The sequence below is a fragment of the Brassica rapa genome, chromosome A07 (assembly GCF_000309985.2).
Source record: "Brassica rapa cultivar Chiifu-401-42 chromosome A07, CAAS_Brap_v3.01, whole genome shotgun sequence".
In the NCBI taxonomy this organism is placed as follows: domain Eukaryota; kingdom Viridiplantae; phylum Streptophyta; class Magnoliopsida; order Brassicales; family Brassicaceae; genus Brassica; species Brassica rapa.
Window position 1 is genome coordinate 4,066,270 of NC_024801.2, and position 19,309 is coordinate 4,085,578.

The window sequence follows — 19,309 nt, forward strand, 5'->3', positions numbered from 1 at the left end:
TAAGGTTAGAAATTAAATCTCGTTGGGTTGGGTCAGCGTTTAGTTGTCATTGATGTTGTTTTTCTCGTCGCTGGTTTGCCGTCAATAGTTTATGCTTGTCTTGATTTTCAAGATCGGGGTTTTGATGATCTGACTTCTATGCTCTTTTTCATAGCTCGAGGATGGCTCCACGGTTTGTTGATTTCATTTTGTCTCTTTTTATCTCTTTGTTCTCTCATCTCGTTTCACCTTTCATCGTTGATCACGTCTCTTGTGGCTCTCCCTTTCGCCATATCTGCTACTCCAGGTTTGGATATTGTTTTTCTCTGTGTATGCTTTCTACGCTTGTAAGGTTGTTTATGGTCTCAAGCTTAAGCTTTGGTTTCTCGGTGGCTGGCTTCCATTCTCCCCCACTCAGATTGTTTATCTTCTTCTCATGCATCCCTTGGTATAGGTGTGCGGAGTTAGTCTTTTGAAGCTTTGGTTTCTTCTATTCAAAGTTTTGTTGTTTTTCACTGGCATGAGCGCCTTGTATGTGCTTGTTTAGTTTGTGAGGTGCTTCCTATCTCTTATCTGGTGGTTGTGTTTCCGGTGATTTAGACATGCATCTTTTGTTTTGTGGTGACTTTGTTCTTCGGATGATTATTCTTTCTCTGACCCGTTTTTTGCGCTCGTGCTTGATCGCGATCCTTTATGTTCCAGGGATTGCTTTGTCTCATATTTTATCTTTTTACCTTTTTCTGACATCTACTTTTCTAGCCAACACATTCTATGGTAAGATAAAATAGGCTAGTCTTCTTTGTTGATCTTTTTCAGCTTCAAATCGTTATTGAGTTAGTGTTACTATGGTATTTTACTTTTTCTCTGTGACTGTGGAAGTTTTATGTTTAGATTATGTATTGCACTCTAATTTCTTCTTATTAATTTGGTTATTTTATACTTTAAATAGTTAAATAAATATAGAATTTCTAAACTAAATAATAGAAAATGGTAAAAAAAAATTATGTTATGTTTAGTTGTGAATAAATTAAATATGTAAAATATATTTATATTATTTTATTTATTTTTTCTTCATCTTAAATTTTAGTGACCAGTAAAATAGATTATCAAACTTCATACGATAATAGTTAGTGCGAAAATGATTAGATAGTTTTCGATTAGAAAATACTTGGCCAAATTGAAATAATCTAAAAGAAGAAGGACCTGAAATAATCTATAATATGTCAAAGACTTTCTTGAAACACCTGAAGAGTCTTGGGCCAATATTTAATTCTTGAAACTCGATAAAAAAATTGTCGAAATTGTTTTGGTCAAGATGGGTGTCGACCGACACCAAAGGTGGTGTTGATCGACACCAGCTCTAATGTTTGTATCCGACTTCATATTTTCAGCTCCAATTCTCCCCAAGCTTCAAAGTGCTTCAGAATCTCCAATATTGTTCAAAATGTACATGAACCTACAAAGATTCTAGAGACTTTAAAAATATAATTAAAAAAAAAACTCTAAGTAGAAACTTATATCATGGTCAAAACCCATAAAAATGATGATAAATTATTTACTGTGATAACGTTGGAGCAAAGTATCTATGTGCCGGTCCAGTATTCCATTCCCGAATTAAGCATGTAGCGCTTGATTACCACTTCATTTGTTAATTTGTCCAATCAGGTTTTCTTCGAGTTTTTTCCTCAAAGAACCCACTTGCTAATGCCGTATTGAAACCCTCTCAAGGTCGCTATTAGCATCAAGCTCTTCCAAGATGGGCCTTTCCTCTGAACATTCATGTTGAGGGGCATACAAATATATCCTCGTATCTTCAAATATCTATGAAATGAAAGTCAATGTATCTCTTTCGTATATATTATATATATTCTCTGCAGTGTTCTGCAAGTTTACCTTGTACTATATATTGTCACATATGTACATTAAGATTGATATACAAAAATATATTCATCATCTTCTTCTATAAAAAGCTCACACAATATATCAATGATTTTTGAACTGAGTTATGTCCTCCACCATCCGGTTTTCACTTATGTCCCATGACTTGCACCTGCCTGCTTACCTAACTTTTTCAGTACATGTCACATGACAATCACAAGCTGCATGTGTGCTTGCTTCCTCTCTTAATTATTATGATTGGCTGGAAACTGCTTCATGGGAGGGAAAGGACACCATGGTGCAGATGTTGAAGCAGCTTGCTAGCTGTTTCCTCTTACTCTTCTTTGGTCCCTCAGCTGGACACTCATCCAAAGACCATCTGAAATATATAAACCTCTCCTCCAGCTGCTTTACCACGTTCTGAATCCTCAGAAAAATCCACAAAATTTTCAGAGAGAAAGAAGAAGAGAAAATCAGTGAGAAAATCAGGAAATTAAATCAAGAAAAAAATTGTTGGTGATTTGAACTTCAGCCCTATCTCAGTCAGTTGCTGTGAGAAAGATCAGAAGGTGAGATTCTTAAATAAAACCCTAGACCTAGTTCAGTTCAGATCATGATCAGGCCTTGATCTTTCTCTTTGATCAGTTCAGCCACAATCTAATCTTGGAGAAGAGGATCAGCTGAGGCCATCTAGTCCTTTGGTTCATCTTGGTAAGCTTTGGTCTCTTACCTCAGTCATGTCTTGATCAGAGCTAGTTGATGTTTACATAAGAACTTGGTCGGATCAGTTCTCTAAGTGGTGATATAGTTCAGATTTTGATTAATTTCAGTTTGAATCAACCACTTAGAACCACCAGCTATGATGTTATGATCTAGCTTTAATTAAACCAATTTGAACTCAGTCTGATCTTGTCCTGAACTTTGGTAGACTGACTAGAACCAAGCTGAACTGGTATAGTTTGAGTGGAACCAAGCTTGAACTGATCTGATCTAAGGTGTTAAAGCATGAACCAAACTGATCTTGTAGTCATTCACTTCTGTTTCAGGTCAGAGGTGGAGTAAGGATTTAGGTATCCAACCAGTTCCAAGACTAATTTCTTAGGTGAGTCAAGATAGATGTTGAGATTATAAGTTAATAAAGTCTCTGAAGTTTATAAGAATGGTGTTATGTTTACTTATTGTGAACTATACATAAGAGTAATCAAAATGTTAAAGTAAAGTTAATCCTCATCTTAGTACTTGTTCACAAGTACTAATCTTAACTATGAAATAATCATGGTTTAATTAAGGATTAATCTTGGTTTAGTTAAGGATTAATCAGAAATTAATTAAGGAGTAATCATGATTTATTAAGTACTAATCTTGGATTAATTAAAAAATAATATGAAATTAATTATGGAATAATCTGGGATTAATTAAGAGTTAATTATGATTAATTAAGGATTAATTATGGATTAATTTACTTGTGAACAAGTACTAAGATAAGGATTAACCTTACTTTAACATTTTGATTACTCTTATGTATAGTTCACAATAAGTAAACATAACACCATTCTTATAAACTTCAGAGATTTTACTAACTTCATCAATCTCAACATCTATCTAGACTCACCTAAGAAATTAGTCTTTGAACTAGTTGGATACCTAAAGCCTTACTCCACCTCTGACCTGAAACAAAAGTGAATGACTACAAGATCAGTTTGGTTCATGCTTTAACACCTTAGATCAGATCAGTTCAAGTTTGGTTCCACTCAAACTATACCAGTTCAGCTTGGTTCTAGTCAGTCTACCAAAGTTCAGGACAAGATCAGACTGAGTTCAAATTGGCTTAATCAAAGCCAGATCAGAACATCATAGCTGGTGGTTCTAAGAGGTTGATTCAAACCGAAATTAATCAAAATCTGAACTATATCACCACTTAGAGAACTGATCCGACCAAGTTCATATGTAAACATCAACTAGCTCTGATCAAGACATGACTGAGGTAAGAGACCAAAGCTTACCAAGATGAACCAAAGGACTAGATGGCCTCAGCTGATCCTCTTCTCCAAGATTAGATTTTGGCTGAACTGATCAAAGAGAAAGATCAAGGCCTGATCATGATCTGAACTGAACTAGGTCTAGGGTTTTATTTAAGAATCTCCCCTTTCTGATCTTTCTCACATCAATTGACTGAGCTAGAGCTGAAGATCAAATCACCAACAATTTTTTTTCTTGATTTAATTTCCTGATTTTCTCACTGATTTTCTCTTCTTCTTTCTCTCTGAAAATTTTGTGGATTTTTCTGAGGTTTCAGAACGTGGTAAAGCAGCTGGAGGAGAGGTTTATATATTTCAGAAGGTCTTTGGATGAGTGTCCAGCTGAGGGACCAAAGAAGGGTAAGAGGAGACAGCTAGCAAGCTGCTTCAACATCTGCACCATGCTGTCATTTCCCTCCCATGAAGCAGTTTCCAGCCAATCATAATAATTAAGAGAGGAATCAAGCACACATGCAGCTTGTGATTTTCATGTGACATGTACTGAAGAAGCTAGGTAAGCAGGCAGGTGCAAGTCATGGGACAGAATAAGTGAACAAACCGGATGGTGGAGGACATAACTCAGTTCAAAAATAATTTTGGAAGTTGGTTGGCAGTTTTAAATAATTTTTCAACCAAATATTCCTTGTCTTTGGCTCTCGTCTCGGAAAATCTCGTCCAGCTTAATAAAAATTTGACCAAAATATTTAAGACTTGGCCAAACTATCAAGTGAAGGTCTTTTGACCACAAGACAGTTCCGTCGAGAAATTAATCTACCAGGTCGATTTTTATTTTTATTAATCCTTGTCGAACCAACTAAAAAACTGGTCGAGCGGGATTTTTCTCGACCAAAAATTTATTGGCTCGTGAGGGTTATTACAGGAGGACATTCAAAGAGAACATGATTAATTGATTCTTCTTCGGCTCCGCATATCTGACATTGCATGTCACATTGATACCACGAGTTCATAGATTTTTTGTAACCGGTAAGGTAACCGAGATTATCTGTCACACAAAATGTTGTAACTTTGGTGAACATTGTAACTTCCATGAATAGGCTAGTAAAGATTTTGTATCCGGACCAAAAACTACTTGTTGAGATCCCAAATCAGGAGAAAGTTTTTCCACCCTATGTCCTGATTTAACAGTATACCGACCATGATCAGAAAATGTCATCCATATGAATATTTTTTGGATGTCGACTGATGGCCAGACTCCGTATAATACTCACATCATTCTGATGATTATATGCATTAAGCAAATTCAAATTCCAGGAAATATCAGTTGGATTAATTAAATCTTCCACTTTAAGTAACGGGTTCAAGAATTGATTTTGAAATTTTGGTAGTGCTGATCTCGGGCGGGGAGCGGGGATCCAGGGATCATTCCATACTGAAATGCGTGAGCATGTTCCCACTCTTTTAATTATCCCTTTTTTAACCAGAGATCGAGCTGAAGTTATACTTCTCCATCCATAAGATGGGGAGTAAGACTTAATTGGATCCAAAGGATCTGATTTCCTATAATATCTTCTTTTAAAAACCTTTGCGAATAAAGATTCAGGTTTATCTATTAGCCTCCAGAATGGTTCTGCTAAGAGAACAATGTTAAAATTTTGAAGATCTCGAAAACCCAATCCTCCCTCCTCTTTATCGTTACATAATTTATCCCAAGAAAACCAGTGCATACTTTTTTTTTTAATTCCATTACTACTCCATTAAAAGTTTGCAACTACACCTGTAAGAGTCTTTGTGACTGTTTTCGGTAGACGAAAGCAAGACATAACATGGATTGGCATAGCTGATGCCTCTGATTTGATTAAAACTTCCTTACCTCCTTTTGTAATAAACCGAATTGTCCAGTTATTGACCTTATTGTTAATCATCTCATTAAGAAATCTAAAAATCTGTGCTTTTGAACCTTCCAAACTCTCGGGAATCCCCAAATATGTTCCCATACCTCCTATTGTGGTAATTCCTAAAACCTGGTGCACCTCTAATTTAACCAATTCCGACACCTTATGTCCAAACAGTAGAGAAGACTCTGAAAAATTAATATGTTGGCCTAACGCCCTCTCATAGTCCTTTAATATCTGTAATATTATCCCACATTCATATTTGTTAGCCTTACAAAAAAATAGGCTACCATCAGCAAATAATAAGTGCGAAATAGCCAGATTACCCCAGACAATCTTTAAGCATGTCAGTAATTTTTTTTCTTCTTTTTTCCTAATATTTGCTATAAGTGCTTCTGTACACAGTATAAATAGGTAAGGTGATAGTGGATCCCCTTGCCGTAAATCTCTATTTGGTATAATATGGCACTTTGGTTGTCCATTAATCAATATTTTATATTGTAAGATATACAAGCCATAATCCTAGAAACCATGTTTTGTGCGAAGCCCAACTTAAGCAACATTGCTTCTATGAAACCCCATTCTACACAATCATAATCCCTACTCATATCCGTCTTAATGGCCATAATTCTTTCCTTACAAGAGTTATTTGTTCTTAACCCATGAAACATTTCTTGAGCAATAAGAATATTATCTGAAATTAACCTTCCCGAAACAAAATCAGACTGTGTTACTGAGATCAGTTTTGGCAAACGCTTCAGTCTTTGACATAAGACCTTCGAAATAATCTTGTAGCCCACGTTACATAAACTAATCGGTCTTAATTCCATCATTCGACTCAGCCTCGCAATCTTTGGGATAAGAAAAATATTAGTCCTATTTAACCTATCATCCAAAGCACCTGTCCAAAAAAACTCGTTTACCATATCAGTTATATCTGACTTAATAATTGACCATGACCGTTGAAAAAATAAAGCAGTCATCCCATCTGGCCCATGAGCTTTTTCCGGATGCATCAAAAATAAAGCTGATTTAACTTCTTCCTCAGTTGCCCAAGATGTAAGGACCCGATTTTGATAATCCGTAATCAATCTCGGGACTTCCTGTAGAAATTCTTCAAAACCAGATGGAGAGGACGTTGCAAATAGCTCATTAAAATAATCTACTGCAACACCCTCCACCTCTATATCTGAGTTCACCCAATTGCCTTGAGCATTATATAACCCTACAATTTTATTCTGAATCCGCTTCTGCTTGGTTAAAGCATGATAGAATTTAGTATTTCTGTCCCCTTTTGCATGCCAGGTGGTCTTACTTTTTTGTTCCCAGTATAGTTTCTCATCTCTGTAGGCTTCTTTAAGTTTCCTAGAAACATCCAACACCTCCTCATAAGTTTTCGAATTATCACTTTGGACCTCCTCAAGGGCCTTCTGAAGACTATTAATCTTTTTCTTCCCATATGGGAGATTATTTTTCCTCCACATAGAGATTTCATGTCTACACCTGCTTATTTTATCCACTACTCCAGAACTATGCATTGACTCTCTCGAAGCCCATCCCCGTAAGATAGAATCCAAAAGTCCCTCTTCTCCAATCCATCTTTTTTCAAACCGAAATTGTCTTCGAACCTTTATTGCTTTCGCAACTAAATGTGCCACAATCGGTCTGTGATCCGAATCCACCATCCCTAAATATTCCACATAAGCGGATTGAAAAAGCGAATATATAAACTTATTGATGATTGAGAGTAAATATTTATCACTAAATCTATGTGATATGTAGTTTTCGGTTAACTATTCGTGCTCCATATTAGGATAAAATAAGCAATACAAGTTCCACATCAGATATTAAACCAAAGAAAGTCTTATATATATATATATATATATATATATATATATATATATATGGTTCAATCCACTTAGGGTATGACTGGTTTTCCCGCTACCATCCGCAAACGCAGTTTTTGCGATCGGTAGCGGTTGTTGGCGTTTTACAACAATCACTCAAACCGTTCTAAACCGCTCCAAACCGTTCTAAACCTCATAAATTCAAAAGGTGGTTTCAGTTAGCGCGGTTGCGGGAGGATAATTTTTTTTCTTTAAAAAAAACAATATAAATACAAAAATAAAAATATTCAATAAAAAAATTAAATTGGAATTATTAAATACTAATATATATATATATATATTATATTTTAGTTAATATTATAAAATATTAAAAATAAAAATAGTTTCTATAATTTTTAAAAATTTAAACCATAACTTTCTAAATATAATTTTTATATTTATTATAATATTCTTATTTTTGATATTTTGATATTTTATAATTATATAAAATGTAAATATTATTAATTTATTATTTAACCGCTGCTGCATTTGATAGTTAACCAGTCATAAGTATCATGTAAACGCACCAATTTCTAACCGCAGAACTAGTTGTACAAATGTCTTAAGAACCGCTAGAAACCGCAACTATCCGCATCTGCAAACTCGCTCAGCCGCAACCGCTGCGTTTGAACTAGTCAAGCCCTTAGTATGAGGTTTTTTGTAGAGTAATTTGCGAGGACTTAAGTCCAAAGCGAACAATATCATATTAAGCGAGGGGTTAGAGATTTAATGACATAAATCTGACCATAATAAAGTGTATGACCCCCACGACGAACATCTCGTCTATATCTCACAAAAAAAATTCAAAACCTTGAAATTAAACGTTTAACATTTTGAAAATGAAGCATGTATCAAGTATATCTTTCAAATTAAATTTAATAAATGCATAATCGATATTTGAGAATACCAAATTCAACCAAGTGGTGGTAGTATAGTAATAGTCTATTGGGACTTGGTGTCTACATACATCAGTTATGGGTTCGATTCTCAGTGGGAACTAAATTATGATTACTTAGCGAGTATGAGCTTTGGTTTTGGTCCAAGTTGTTTACATGGTGGGTCGTAAAAAATGATCACCCCCTGACATTAGTCGGAAAGTATTCTAAACTCGGGTCAGACAGTGTGGTACGCTTTCGGGCTAGTCCACTCTGTAGCACTAAGTGAGTTCCCCCCGGAGCCGATCGAATCAGCCGATAAGGCATATCAGAAAAGAATACCAAATTCAAAGTTGTAGATGAACACTAAGAGAAAGGAATCAAACAAATGATTTCCAAACAAATTCCAGTCAAATTCATGGAAAATTTAGAAATTGCATAAAATAGAAAGCATATAAAATTCAGGTTTTTAAAGACCATACCTTGATGTTAGATTATAATAAGTGATGAGATCTTATTAGGTATCATATAATCTTAAACAAATCAGTTTGAAAACTTTTCTTGAGTTTTAAAATTTTGGGTTTTTGTGGTTTTGGATGTTCTCCTATTGTAAGAGATAAATAATATATTTCTAGATCCAAAACCTCATTTTCTTGCTTTTAGAATCGCTTTATTGGTTTAAAGGCTGAAAATTGATATAACTTTATTTGGTCTTGGCTTATATCCTATTTTTTAAAAAAATTGTTTGGCTGTGCTGTGGCTTGTATATTTTGGACCGAGATAACGTTTCTTAAACATACTGTTTCTTTACCACTTAGTTAGTTGCATTGACATGTTTCACAAAAGTAATGTACACTGCGCTTGTTAGCGACTGAACCCATGCATGGGGAAAGTTTTCCCCTCTCAAGGGACATTGTGGTCCTTGAGGAGATACCCTTTTAAAACCTATGTATACTAGGTCTTTAACCGACTTCAAAGTTTGTGTTGTCTTCTATATGCTTTGTCATAATCCTCGTCACATGTCTTATTTCATGTTTGCTTGCTAAATATGTGTTTGGTCCTTGTAGATGTTGATGTCGTTTAGTCATTTGACAACGGCAGTTTTGGATTTTGTATGAAGACAATCTGAGATTCACAATGCTGTCATGACTTACGTTGTTACTCGTTGGAAATATTAGGAGGCAGAGAATCTTAATTATAACTTTTCGTTTATAAAGCTAATAGCAGAAAGGTAAATCATCGGAATTATAACTACATTAAAAAAGAAGATATTACAAAACAATCAACAACAAGTTACAAGTTTCAACAGGAAGAGCTACAAAACCCAAATTTTATGGGCAGAAACACAAAGTATCAATGTCTGAAACGAGAGAGAGAGAACAATTATTGTCCTCAACTTATTAAAGATCCAAAAGCTTTGAATCAATCTTCATTATCTTCTCTCTCTCTAGGCACAGCACCAAATTCTTTGATAAGAATCTCAGCCACCAAGGGAACCAACTCCGTAACACGAACACCTTTCTTATAAATCTCTCCAAGATGCGAGTCGCTTCCTATTCGTCCCCCAACGTACACGTCAGCACCCTCGACAGGCTTCCCGTTCTCACCACGTGTCAAGCATCCCATGAATCCGATATCAGCCACTTGGACTTGTCCGCAAGTGTTGGGACATCCTGTCCAATGCATCCTTATTGGCTTCGGCACAGCTACAAGTCTCTCCACTTCTTCCGTCACTTTTAGTGCTCTTAGTTTGGTCTCGATTATCGCTTGTCCGCAAAACTGGTTCCCTGTACAAGCGACCAAGCCTTTCATCAAGATAGATGGCTCAGGGGAGAACCTGTTCTTGAGAAACGGTTCTTGAAGCAGAGCTTCGGTTTTGGAGGTTTCCACGTTCGGGATGATGATGTTTTGCTCTACGGTGAGTCTGAGCTCGCCTGTGCCGTAGGCGTCAGCTAACCGAGCAAGCTCGTCCATGTCATCCGCTTGTAGCCTACCGACCGGAACGTGAAGGCCAACGTAGCTAAGACCTTCTTGTTTCTGAGGGTGGACCCCGAAGTAGTCTCTCCTCTCCCATTGTTTGTTCACGAGATCCTCCGAAGATGCTCTCTCCAGCTTACCGCTTGGCATTCTCTTCTCTACTTCAGCTCTAAATCCTTCAACGCCCTGTCAAATTACATCGAAAGAAATAAACAATCATAAACTTCAACTCTTAGATTTTTTCTAAAAGTAAAAAGAATGCAACTTACAAGTTCATCGATGAGCCACATCATTCTTGTCTTCTGTCGGTTTCCTCTGGTGCCAAGATCTCTGTAGGCTTCAAGAACAGCTTTGCAGAGTGGAAGAACATCCTCAGCAGGGACCCAAGCATCGAGGGGAATAGCTTCTTCACATCTTTTAGGACTAAAGAATCCTCCCACAAGCACATTGAATCCGAAGCGGCCATCTTTATTAGCAGGCATGTAAGCAAGATCATTGATATGCGGATGCTCATAGAGATCATGCGTCCCAACAACACACACATTCCACTTTCTCGGCCTGCACACGAAACCATCTTTAGCATATTCATTCACTCTAACCAAAGCACAACTCAATAATCTGAGAGAACTCACAAGTTGGTGAAATCAGGGTTTCCACGGGAATTGGCAGTGATGAACTGCGAGAGAAGATTGGTGTAAGGCCTTGTATCGACAATCTCATCAGGATCAATCCCAGCTATAGGATTGCCAACAGGGTTCCTCACATTATCCATCCCACTCTGGAGACTCGTCAACCCAACGGAAGCAAGGCCTTTCAAGATCTCAGGGACATCAGGCAAGACAACACCACGGATCTGCCAGTTCTGTCTTGTTGTCACATCAGCACATCCATCTTCCCCGTACTTCCTGATCACACTCGCTAGGTACCGCGTCTGTGCACTTGTGGTCACACCGTTGGGTAACTTCAACCTCATCATAAACTTACCATCTGCAAAACAAGAAACCTTTAAAATCCAAATCAAGACAAGAACACAACAAGTCTTTCACTCTGAAACATACAGTGATGCTTCCGGCGATGGAACAAGCCAAGCCACTTGAGTCTAACATCAACATCTTCTTTAGAAGACTTGTCGCTGTCGATCTCTTCCATAGATTTCTTGGCGAGCTCTTCGATCCCATTCTCCATGAACAGCTTCATCGGCTCGCTCTCGATCTTAACCTTCTCCTGTGGGTTGATCCCTTTTCGAAACTTTTCCTTGAGAATGAAAAACCCATCTCTCAGTTCAACTCTCGGCTCGAGCCGATCCGCGTCTACGGTGGGAGAAGCGGTGGACTCCGCTGGATGAGCGGTCTGTGCGGCGACGATGACGGATCTTCTGGGTTTCGACGGGAGGAGAGTGTGAGAAGGAGCGGTGAAATGGAGAGAGAGAGAAGAGGAAGTCATGGCGGAAGGAGGAGGTGAGAGAAGGTTGGAGACGTGCGGACATTTTTGTAGAGGGAAGAGAGGAGCTCTTGAGCCATCCAAAGGGTCAAGTCTCTTCTGATCATTTGTTGTTAGGAGGAGACAGACACTTCCCCCTGATTTTCTCTTTTTGTTTTTTGTTTTATTTTTATTGAATCGAAATCATTTTTTAAATTTGATGCCCATTAATGTATGATTTACTTTGATGTTCTAATCTCGTTTTCTCCATTTTTTTTTCTTGACAAGGCAGCGTTTGACTTTCAACCAAATTTAGCGGTGTTTCTTGCATATTCGAATGGTAATAAATATATATCGTATCTTTTTTTTCTTACCTCTAAAGTATATATGTATCTTATGTAACATTATAGAGAATTTAAAATTCAGTGGACACTATAATCTATACTATACTAAAAGGGGGATATAAGCCATGGAGAGGGTGTCCACATAGGATAGAAAAATCAACCAATCAGAGAACCCGAAATTGCCATGTCATCTCATTTACTTTTCGTAAAAAATAAAAAAAACAATGCGAAGGTGAGAATCGAACCCGGGTTAGTATGATATATATATAGGACAGTTACCACTAAGCCATTGAAACATTCTTGGACACATATACAAGAACCACTAAGTATATAATCACAAACTCTTATGTACATTTACAATAATATAAATTCAACTTTCAAGACTCCGATACTTTGTTTTGTAAAAAAAAAATAAGTAAGTGACTAAGCTAATATATTCTTAGAAAGTGTGAGAACGTTGACAAATATGAAAAAGCATAGATTTTTGTTTTCGTGACAAAGTTAAGAATTTTGTAAAAGTAAGTTTAACATATAAATTTTCGTGACAAATATGAAAAAGCATAGGAAACAATTAAAATATACTTCTCTAATGTCTTAATAAAATATTATTTAAGGGTGTAATAATTAAATATATTAATTCAATAAATTTTGTAATTTATAGACAAAACAATAACACAACAAATTTTGAAACATTTGTTTAACCTATCGATTTTTTTCATGAGAATCCAACTAAACAAGATAAAAAAAATAATTAGATTTACAAATATTTAATTACCATTTTATTCAATTTTGATTAATTTCAAATTGTCATAATGTATCTTTTTGAAGTTACAAATATGAAAAAGCATAGATTTTTGTACAATTTGACAAAACAACTCAAAACATATTTTTCTAATGTCTTAATAAAATATTATTTAAGGATGCAATAATTAAATATATTAATTCAATAAATTTATAATTTATAGACAAAAAAATACCACAATTTTTTTTAAAACATTTGTTTAACCAATCGATTTTTTTTTTCATGAGAATCCAACTAAACAATTAGATTTACAAATATTTAATTACCATTTTATTCAATTTTGATTCATTTCAAATTGTAATAATGTATCTTTTTGAAGTTACAAAAAAAATAATGTTCTTTCTTTATTAAACTAACATTATATATAGATTCTATATACACAAAATAAATATAATATAACAACATAAGCTTGCTTTCCCAGATTCATATGAAAACTTTTTAAGTTATCCACCAAAGCAAATTAATTAAATCAATGAAATTGTTAAAATACAGCAAATTAATATATAATTATATTTTAAATTAAATTATTTAAAAAGTGTATTTTCGTTCAAACAAAATAATAAATAAGTAAAACTGATTTGATGGTAATTTTTATGATATATATATATATATATATATATATATATATATATATCAATTCTGTGAAAGAAATAGAAGTTTAATATGAAAAAAAATCTTAAATACAAAAACCTCTAAAAAGTAACAAAAAACTAATAAATTAAACTATGATATCACTTAAAAGCTTCTTAGACCATATTAATAAAATATTTAAGTGATAATAAGACAAATTTGATTTTTTTCCAGCAAAAATTTATTATTAATTAGCATCAGTTATTTCAAGATATTAAAGAAATGGTGGACAAAAAAATAGGATGGACATTAATGATATATGAACTATGAATAGTACTTTGTGAAGCAGACTTAGATAAAATATCTGCATATCCATTTCCAGTCCTTTTTGATGCCTAAATTCAATTTCTTCAGAGTAGTTATTCCACAAGTAGATCATATGAGATATTGTTTTGATATCTAGATTTGTTTTTTCAATGTTAAGATGATTGATAACTGTAAAAATGTCTCCTTCGAATATGATATGTCTATAACCGAGTCCCCAACATGAAACAAGTTTTTTAAAAAGTAAATAATTTTATTTTTCTTATATTATATAATCAATATATATTATTTACTGATAATAAAAATATAGTTATTCTTCTATCACAAATATCTATGCAAATATGTGAATCAAGTACAACAATCAAACAACATAATGATTTTCATAAAGAAAATTTAAAAAGTATATTTATGTTATGTAGTCATATTTTATATTCTTTAAATAATGTAATACAATATTATACATTATTTTTTTAGAATTGAGAAATACATATATCAGTTAGACAAATTAAGCGATAATTAAACAAATTTGATTTTTATTTTGTGAGCAAAAAGTTTATTATTAATTAGCATTACTTATTTCAAGATGTTTAAGAAATGATGGACAAAAAAATAGGATGGACATAAATGATATATGAACTATAAATAGTTTTTTTTTTTAAAACTGACTTAGATAACACATATGCACATCCATTTTCAGTCTTTTTTGATGCATAAATTCAATTTCTTCAGAGCAGTTATTCCACAAAGAGATCGTATGAGATATTGTTTTGATATTCAGATTTGTTTCTTAATTGTTAAGAAGATTAGATTTGTTTCTTAATTGTTAAGAAGATTGATAAGTGTAAAAATGTTTCATTCGAATATGATATGTCTATAACCGAGTCCCCAACATGAGACAAGTTTGTTAAAAAGTAAATAATTTCAATTTTCTTATATTATATAATAAATATATATTATTTACTGATAATAAAAATATAGTTATTCATCTATCACAAATATCTATGCAAATATGTGAATTAAGTACAACAATCAAACAACATAATGATTTTCACAAAGAAAAAATAAAAAATATATTTATGTTATGTAGTCTTATTTTATATTCTTTAAATAATATAATACAATATTATATATTATTTTTTAGAATTGTGAAATACATATAATATCTTATCCGCGCGTAGCGCGGTTAAAAAATCTAGTAGTAATAGTACTAGTAAGACAATAATACCCATTGATTTCTAATATTATGTTCTTGATAGACGGATTTTGACTTTAGAGTCAGTTTTAGCCGTATTTGTTGCATATTCGATTGGTATATCTTTCTTTTCACTATTTCTTTTACTTCTATAGAATATGTACATCTTACATAACAGTATAATACAATATTTAAAATTCAGTGGACAACACAATACTTTTTTTGAAGTATATTGTTTCCTCCATCTGTTCATAAAAGATTCATGTTATAATTTTTTTTACACTTATTAAAAAAAATATTTAAAATAATATTTTCTAATACATTATTTTCTTAATTAACTATTCCCAATAATTTTTAACCAATAAGATTTTATTAAACACAATTGTATTTTTTGAAAAATACAATTTTTTATTAATTAATGTATTGAAAATGTAAAAATATATCGTTTTTAAACAATTTTTTTTCTAAAAAATGGATCTTTAAGAAACAGACGGAGTATCTTTCTTTTTGTAGATGAGCTATATTGAATTTTCTACTTAAGTAGAATTTTCAAGAGAGTGCATAGTTTATCTTCAACAACAACTAAAACGATTTGTATTTAGTGGTGTGAAATTTATGTATGGCCTAACTTAATATTATTAAATTAATTAAATTTTATTAGTTAACTAGTTTCCCCATATGCGTTCTTTGGCGTTATTGTAGAGACATGAACAACTATCATCACAACGTCTTTTTTTTTGCCTTCTCTGTCAGCCCACAACCGTAGTTTTTATATTTCTATTTTCGCACAATCCGTAGCAACTTGTATAGTAGCATCATATTTTAACGTTTTGCAATTTATCAAGAGAATCAGGACTGAATAAAATACATCAAGCTCGGGGTGACATAACTAGGCAAGGACCAAACTATTTGAGTAAAATAGAAAACGAAAAACATCCGCCAGAAAAAGAAATGGTGGTCGTCAGAAAAGTACGGTAGTAATATCCTAAGGAAGGTATATCTGTGTTATTAAAATTTTATCTAGTTAAATATATGGGAAAATTTGGATAAATGCACTTCAATAGGAATATAATTTGAAAAATACACTCTTATTTAAGCTTTTTGAAAAATACACTTATTTATATATAAATTTACCAAATTATCCAACCTTAATATTTTGCAATTCCTATTAAACAATTTTTAAAAAATTATTAAAAAATCGTTAGAGAATATCTTTTTAATATCCTATACAATATATTTCTCATATCTTTTTAATATATCTTAAATTTATTTTTTATTACTTTGAAAGAAAATAAAAGAACGCAAGACGTGTCTCGTCTTCTCGTTTTCTTCTTGTATCCTTTCCATTTATGATTTTTTTTTCCTTTCTCTCTAGTATTACAGATTCTTATTCTCATCTCAAGAGGTTTGTTGATAAATGAATCAGATTTCAGTTTCTAATTCTGCTTCTCTTTTATTCTTCCACTATGTTTGTTTGTGAAACTAAGAATGTGAAACCAAGAATAAGAAAAAAAAACATTTATGCTTTCTTCGTTTTCATTAGATTCAGCTCTGGTTAGAGCTTTCTTGCAGTACAAGATGTAGTTGATCAAAAACTTGATGAATTATACAAGAAGCGTATCCATCTATATAAATATATATAAACATCTGCTATGTATGTTCGCTATTTCTACTTTTTTTTGGTAAAACCAATAGTTTTAGTCATCATCATCCCTTTGTTCATCCTCCGGAACTCTTGGATTAGCTTCAGGGATCTCGTCTTCATTCCTGAGATTGTTGTGGATGGAAACTATGAGATTCTCTCCCTCTCTCCAATCCATCTCCAATATTATCATCGTCAATCATCTCTGATATCGATCCCCTGTTTTCTCTGTCCACATGAGTTTTCCCCTAAACAGATAACTTGACAAGCAAGTAACTAGGGTAGTGAAGATTACATGCAAATTACTTCGATCTGAGTTAATGGCTTTCATGTCACGTTAAAAAGAAGAATAACAAGCCAAAGCGATGAATGATAATTAGTGTTCATATTCAAAATAAAACAATATAAACACATATGTGAATATCATATTAGAAATTTTTTGTATATAATGAGAGGTGACTTGTATTTATATAAAGTTAACAAAATAAATTAAAATCTATATAAACTTCATGATAATTAAACATATATTTATCTTAAACACAGATTTATCCTAAACATAAGTAATTATAATTTCAAATTTATATATTAATTACTGAAATATCAAAATTGGGGTAAAAAAAGTAAATTCACATTAATGAAAGTGTAGTTTAAAAAAAAATATAAAGACAGTGTATTTTTTAAATTTCAAATCCTAAAAAGGGTAGTCTGCAAATATCCCTAAATATTTTTTTTGACTAAATTTTTTAATAGAATATTTTGCTTAATGATAGACCATGGATTTTACCTCTCTTTTACCCCATGGTATAAGTTTTTATTGAGTATATTATATCTGTTTGGAGTGTGTTTTAGAGTATTTTCAGGTTTAAGTACGTTCTGGATACTTTGGTGATTATGGACCTATTTGTAGTGCAGAAGTGCGCAGATACGACCTATGTTCAGCTATTGATGGAAATCTTTCCAAGGTACGATTGAGCTGAGATTTTGACACAAGATAGAGCTTTGAGTTAGCTTTCTAATGCCACCGGTTTGAGGTCAATCAGCATTCTATAGCAGAAGTTATGTCTGATTTACTGAAGAGTGGTCCGCCGAACTCGCAAGAAGAAGCCGTCGAGGATATGAACGAGTGTCGATCGACAGTAATACCTTGGTCTCGAACGACACTGATACCAGAAGACGGGCCGAGATTATTTTATGACCGATTTATATCCAGAAGTCAACACAAATTACCAGAATTCCCTGCATGAATTGATACTTAATTTATATAGTTTTCTAAACCATCATTGACGACTAAGTTTTATTGTATTGTTCTGTTCTAGGTTTTCTCTAAGTTAGGAGAGAAGATCAATTCTCCTTCAGAGATTGACTGGAACTCCATTGGTTTTATTCTTGATTTTATATGATTTATATTCAGACTATGATTTGTGTTTTTGCTTGCATGTCTGAGTAATCATTATGTTAGATTTAGGGATTCATGAGCTTAATGTTAAACTAATAAACAATTAGAATTGCTAGGATTGTTTATAGATTTCTACACCATGGTGGCTTGTAATACTAGGATCTAGAGTAGTTGGAATAACATGAGAGTGTGACTAATTGCTTGAACCTAGAATCATAGAAAAATTAAGAGGCATGAGAGTGAAATCGATTAACGAAACCCAAATCCTGCTGGATTAGATACCTAGGCGCATACTAGATTTGGTCTAAGAATTTAGTTGAACAATATTGATCTGAGCATTAAATCATGTTCGAAAGAGGTATCGATTGATACACCTATATCGACACCCTATAGGTGTATCGATCGATGCTCGTTCTGTATCGCCTACGAGAGTATGGATATATATTCGAACAAGTAGAATCACAGCGAGAGCTGGATATCTTATAATTGTATCCGAGTTCTAGAATTAAATCTATAAAACCCTTGGCATCCTTGATTTGTGTTTTGAATCTTTTGAATGATAAATCCGTAGATCTAGTGCTTTATCCTTATCGTTTACAAACAAATATCTTCTATTTACTGTTTAGTTATTTAATTCTTTTATATTGCTAGCTTAGCTTAATCTTAATATATCTAGTCTATTGTGTGCCCGTGCTCCCTTTGGATTCGATCCTCAAGTACTACAATGAACCTCTAATTGGAGAGAGTAGCTTGAAGGTTAATTTGAGCATATCAAATTTGGCGCCGTTGTCGGGAAGCATTGGATTAGCCATTAAACTTGGTTAATAGGTTTAGTTTAGGTTTTATTTTTTGTTTTAAGTTACCTACAAAAACACTTCTTGTTTTTCAGGTACATGTCCATCAGTACCAGAAGTAGCAAGGAGAAAAAACTTTTCTTCTCAGACCCAACATGTTTGGAAAGCTCGATCCGCAAAGAGAAACGCACAGCATTGATCGACATCAACTCTTCTTCGTTGAATGAAACTTGTGAGGGAGCAACGATCGACACTTCTACTAGAGTATCGTTCGATGCCATCCTACGAGCAGACAACATGGTCGCAGCTCTAGTGTTGATAAGGGATAGGAATGGAGACCTGCATGACCCTGAAGGTCAT

At 33.5% G+C, this 19,309-nt stretch overlaps 1 protein-coding gene across 1 annotated transcript; it reads right to left on the reverse strand.

Moving 5' to 3' along the window:
• Window positions 1-9,685: 9,685 nt before the first annotated feature.
• On the reverse strand, window positions 9,686-12,074 carry LOC103844354 (ferredoxin--nitrite reductase, chloroplastic). The gene is made up of 4 exons (XM_009121156.3): window positions 11,525-12,074; window positions 11,099-11,453; window positions 10,736-11,024; window positions 9,686-10,652 (listed from the first exon to the last, which is right to left on the reverse strand). The coding sequence occupies exons 1-4, from the start codon at window positions 11,907-11,909 to the stop codon at window positions 9,912-9,914; spliced, it is 1,770 nt and encodes a 589-aa protein (XP_009119404.1). The 5' UTR covers window positions 11,910-12,074; the 3' UTR covers window positions 9,686-9,911.
• Between the last annotated feature and the right edge of the window lie 7,235 nt (window positions 12,075-19,309).

Bases quoted from the DNA above. Each gene is read 5' to 3' on its own strand.
- LOC103844354 (XM_009121156.3), bottom strand. From the start codon at position 11,909: ATGACTTCCTCTTCTCTCTCTCTCCATTTCACCGCTCCTTCTCACACT. The intron at 11,454-11,524 runs GTATGTTTCAGA...CTTGTTTTGCAG, and splicing joins CCATCGCCGGAAGCATCACT to ATGGTAAGTTTATGATGAGG. The intron at 10,653-10,735 runs GTAAGTTGCATT...GTAATTTGACAG, and splicing joins TGTGGCTCATCGATGAACTT to GGCGTTGAAGGATTTAGAGC.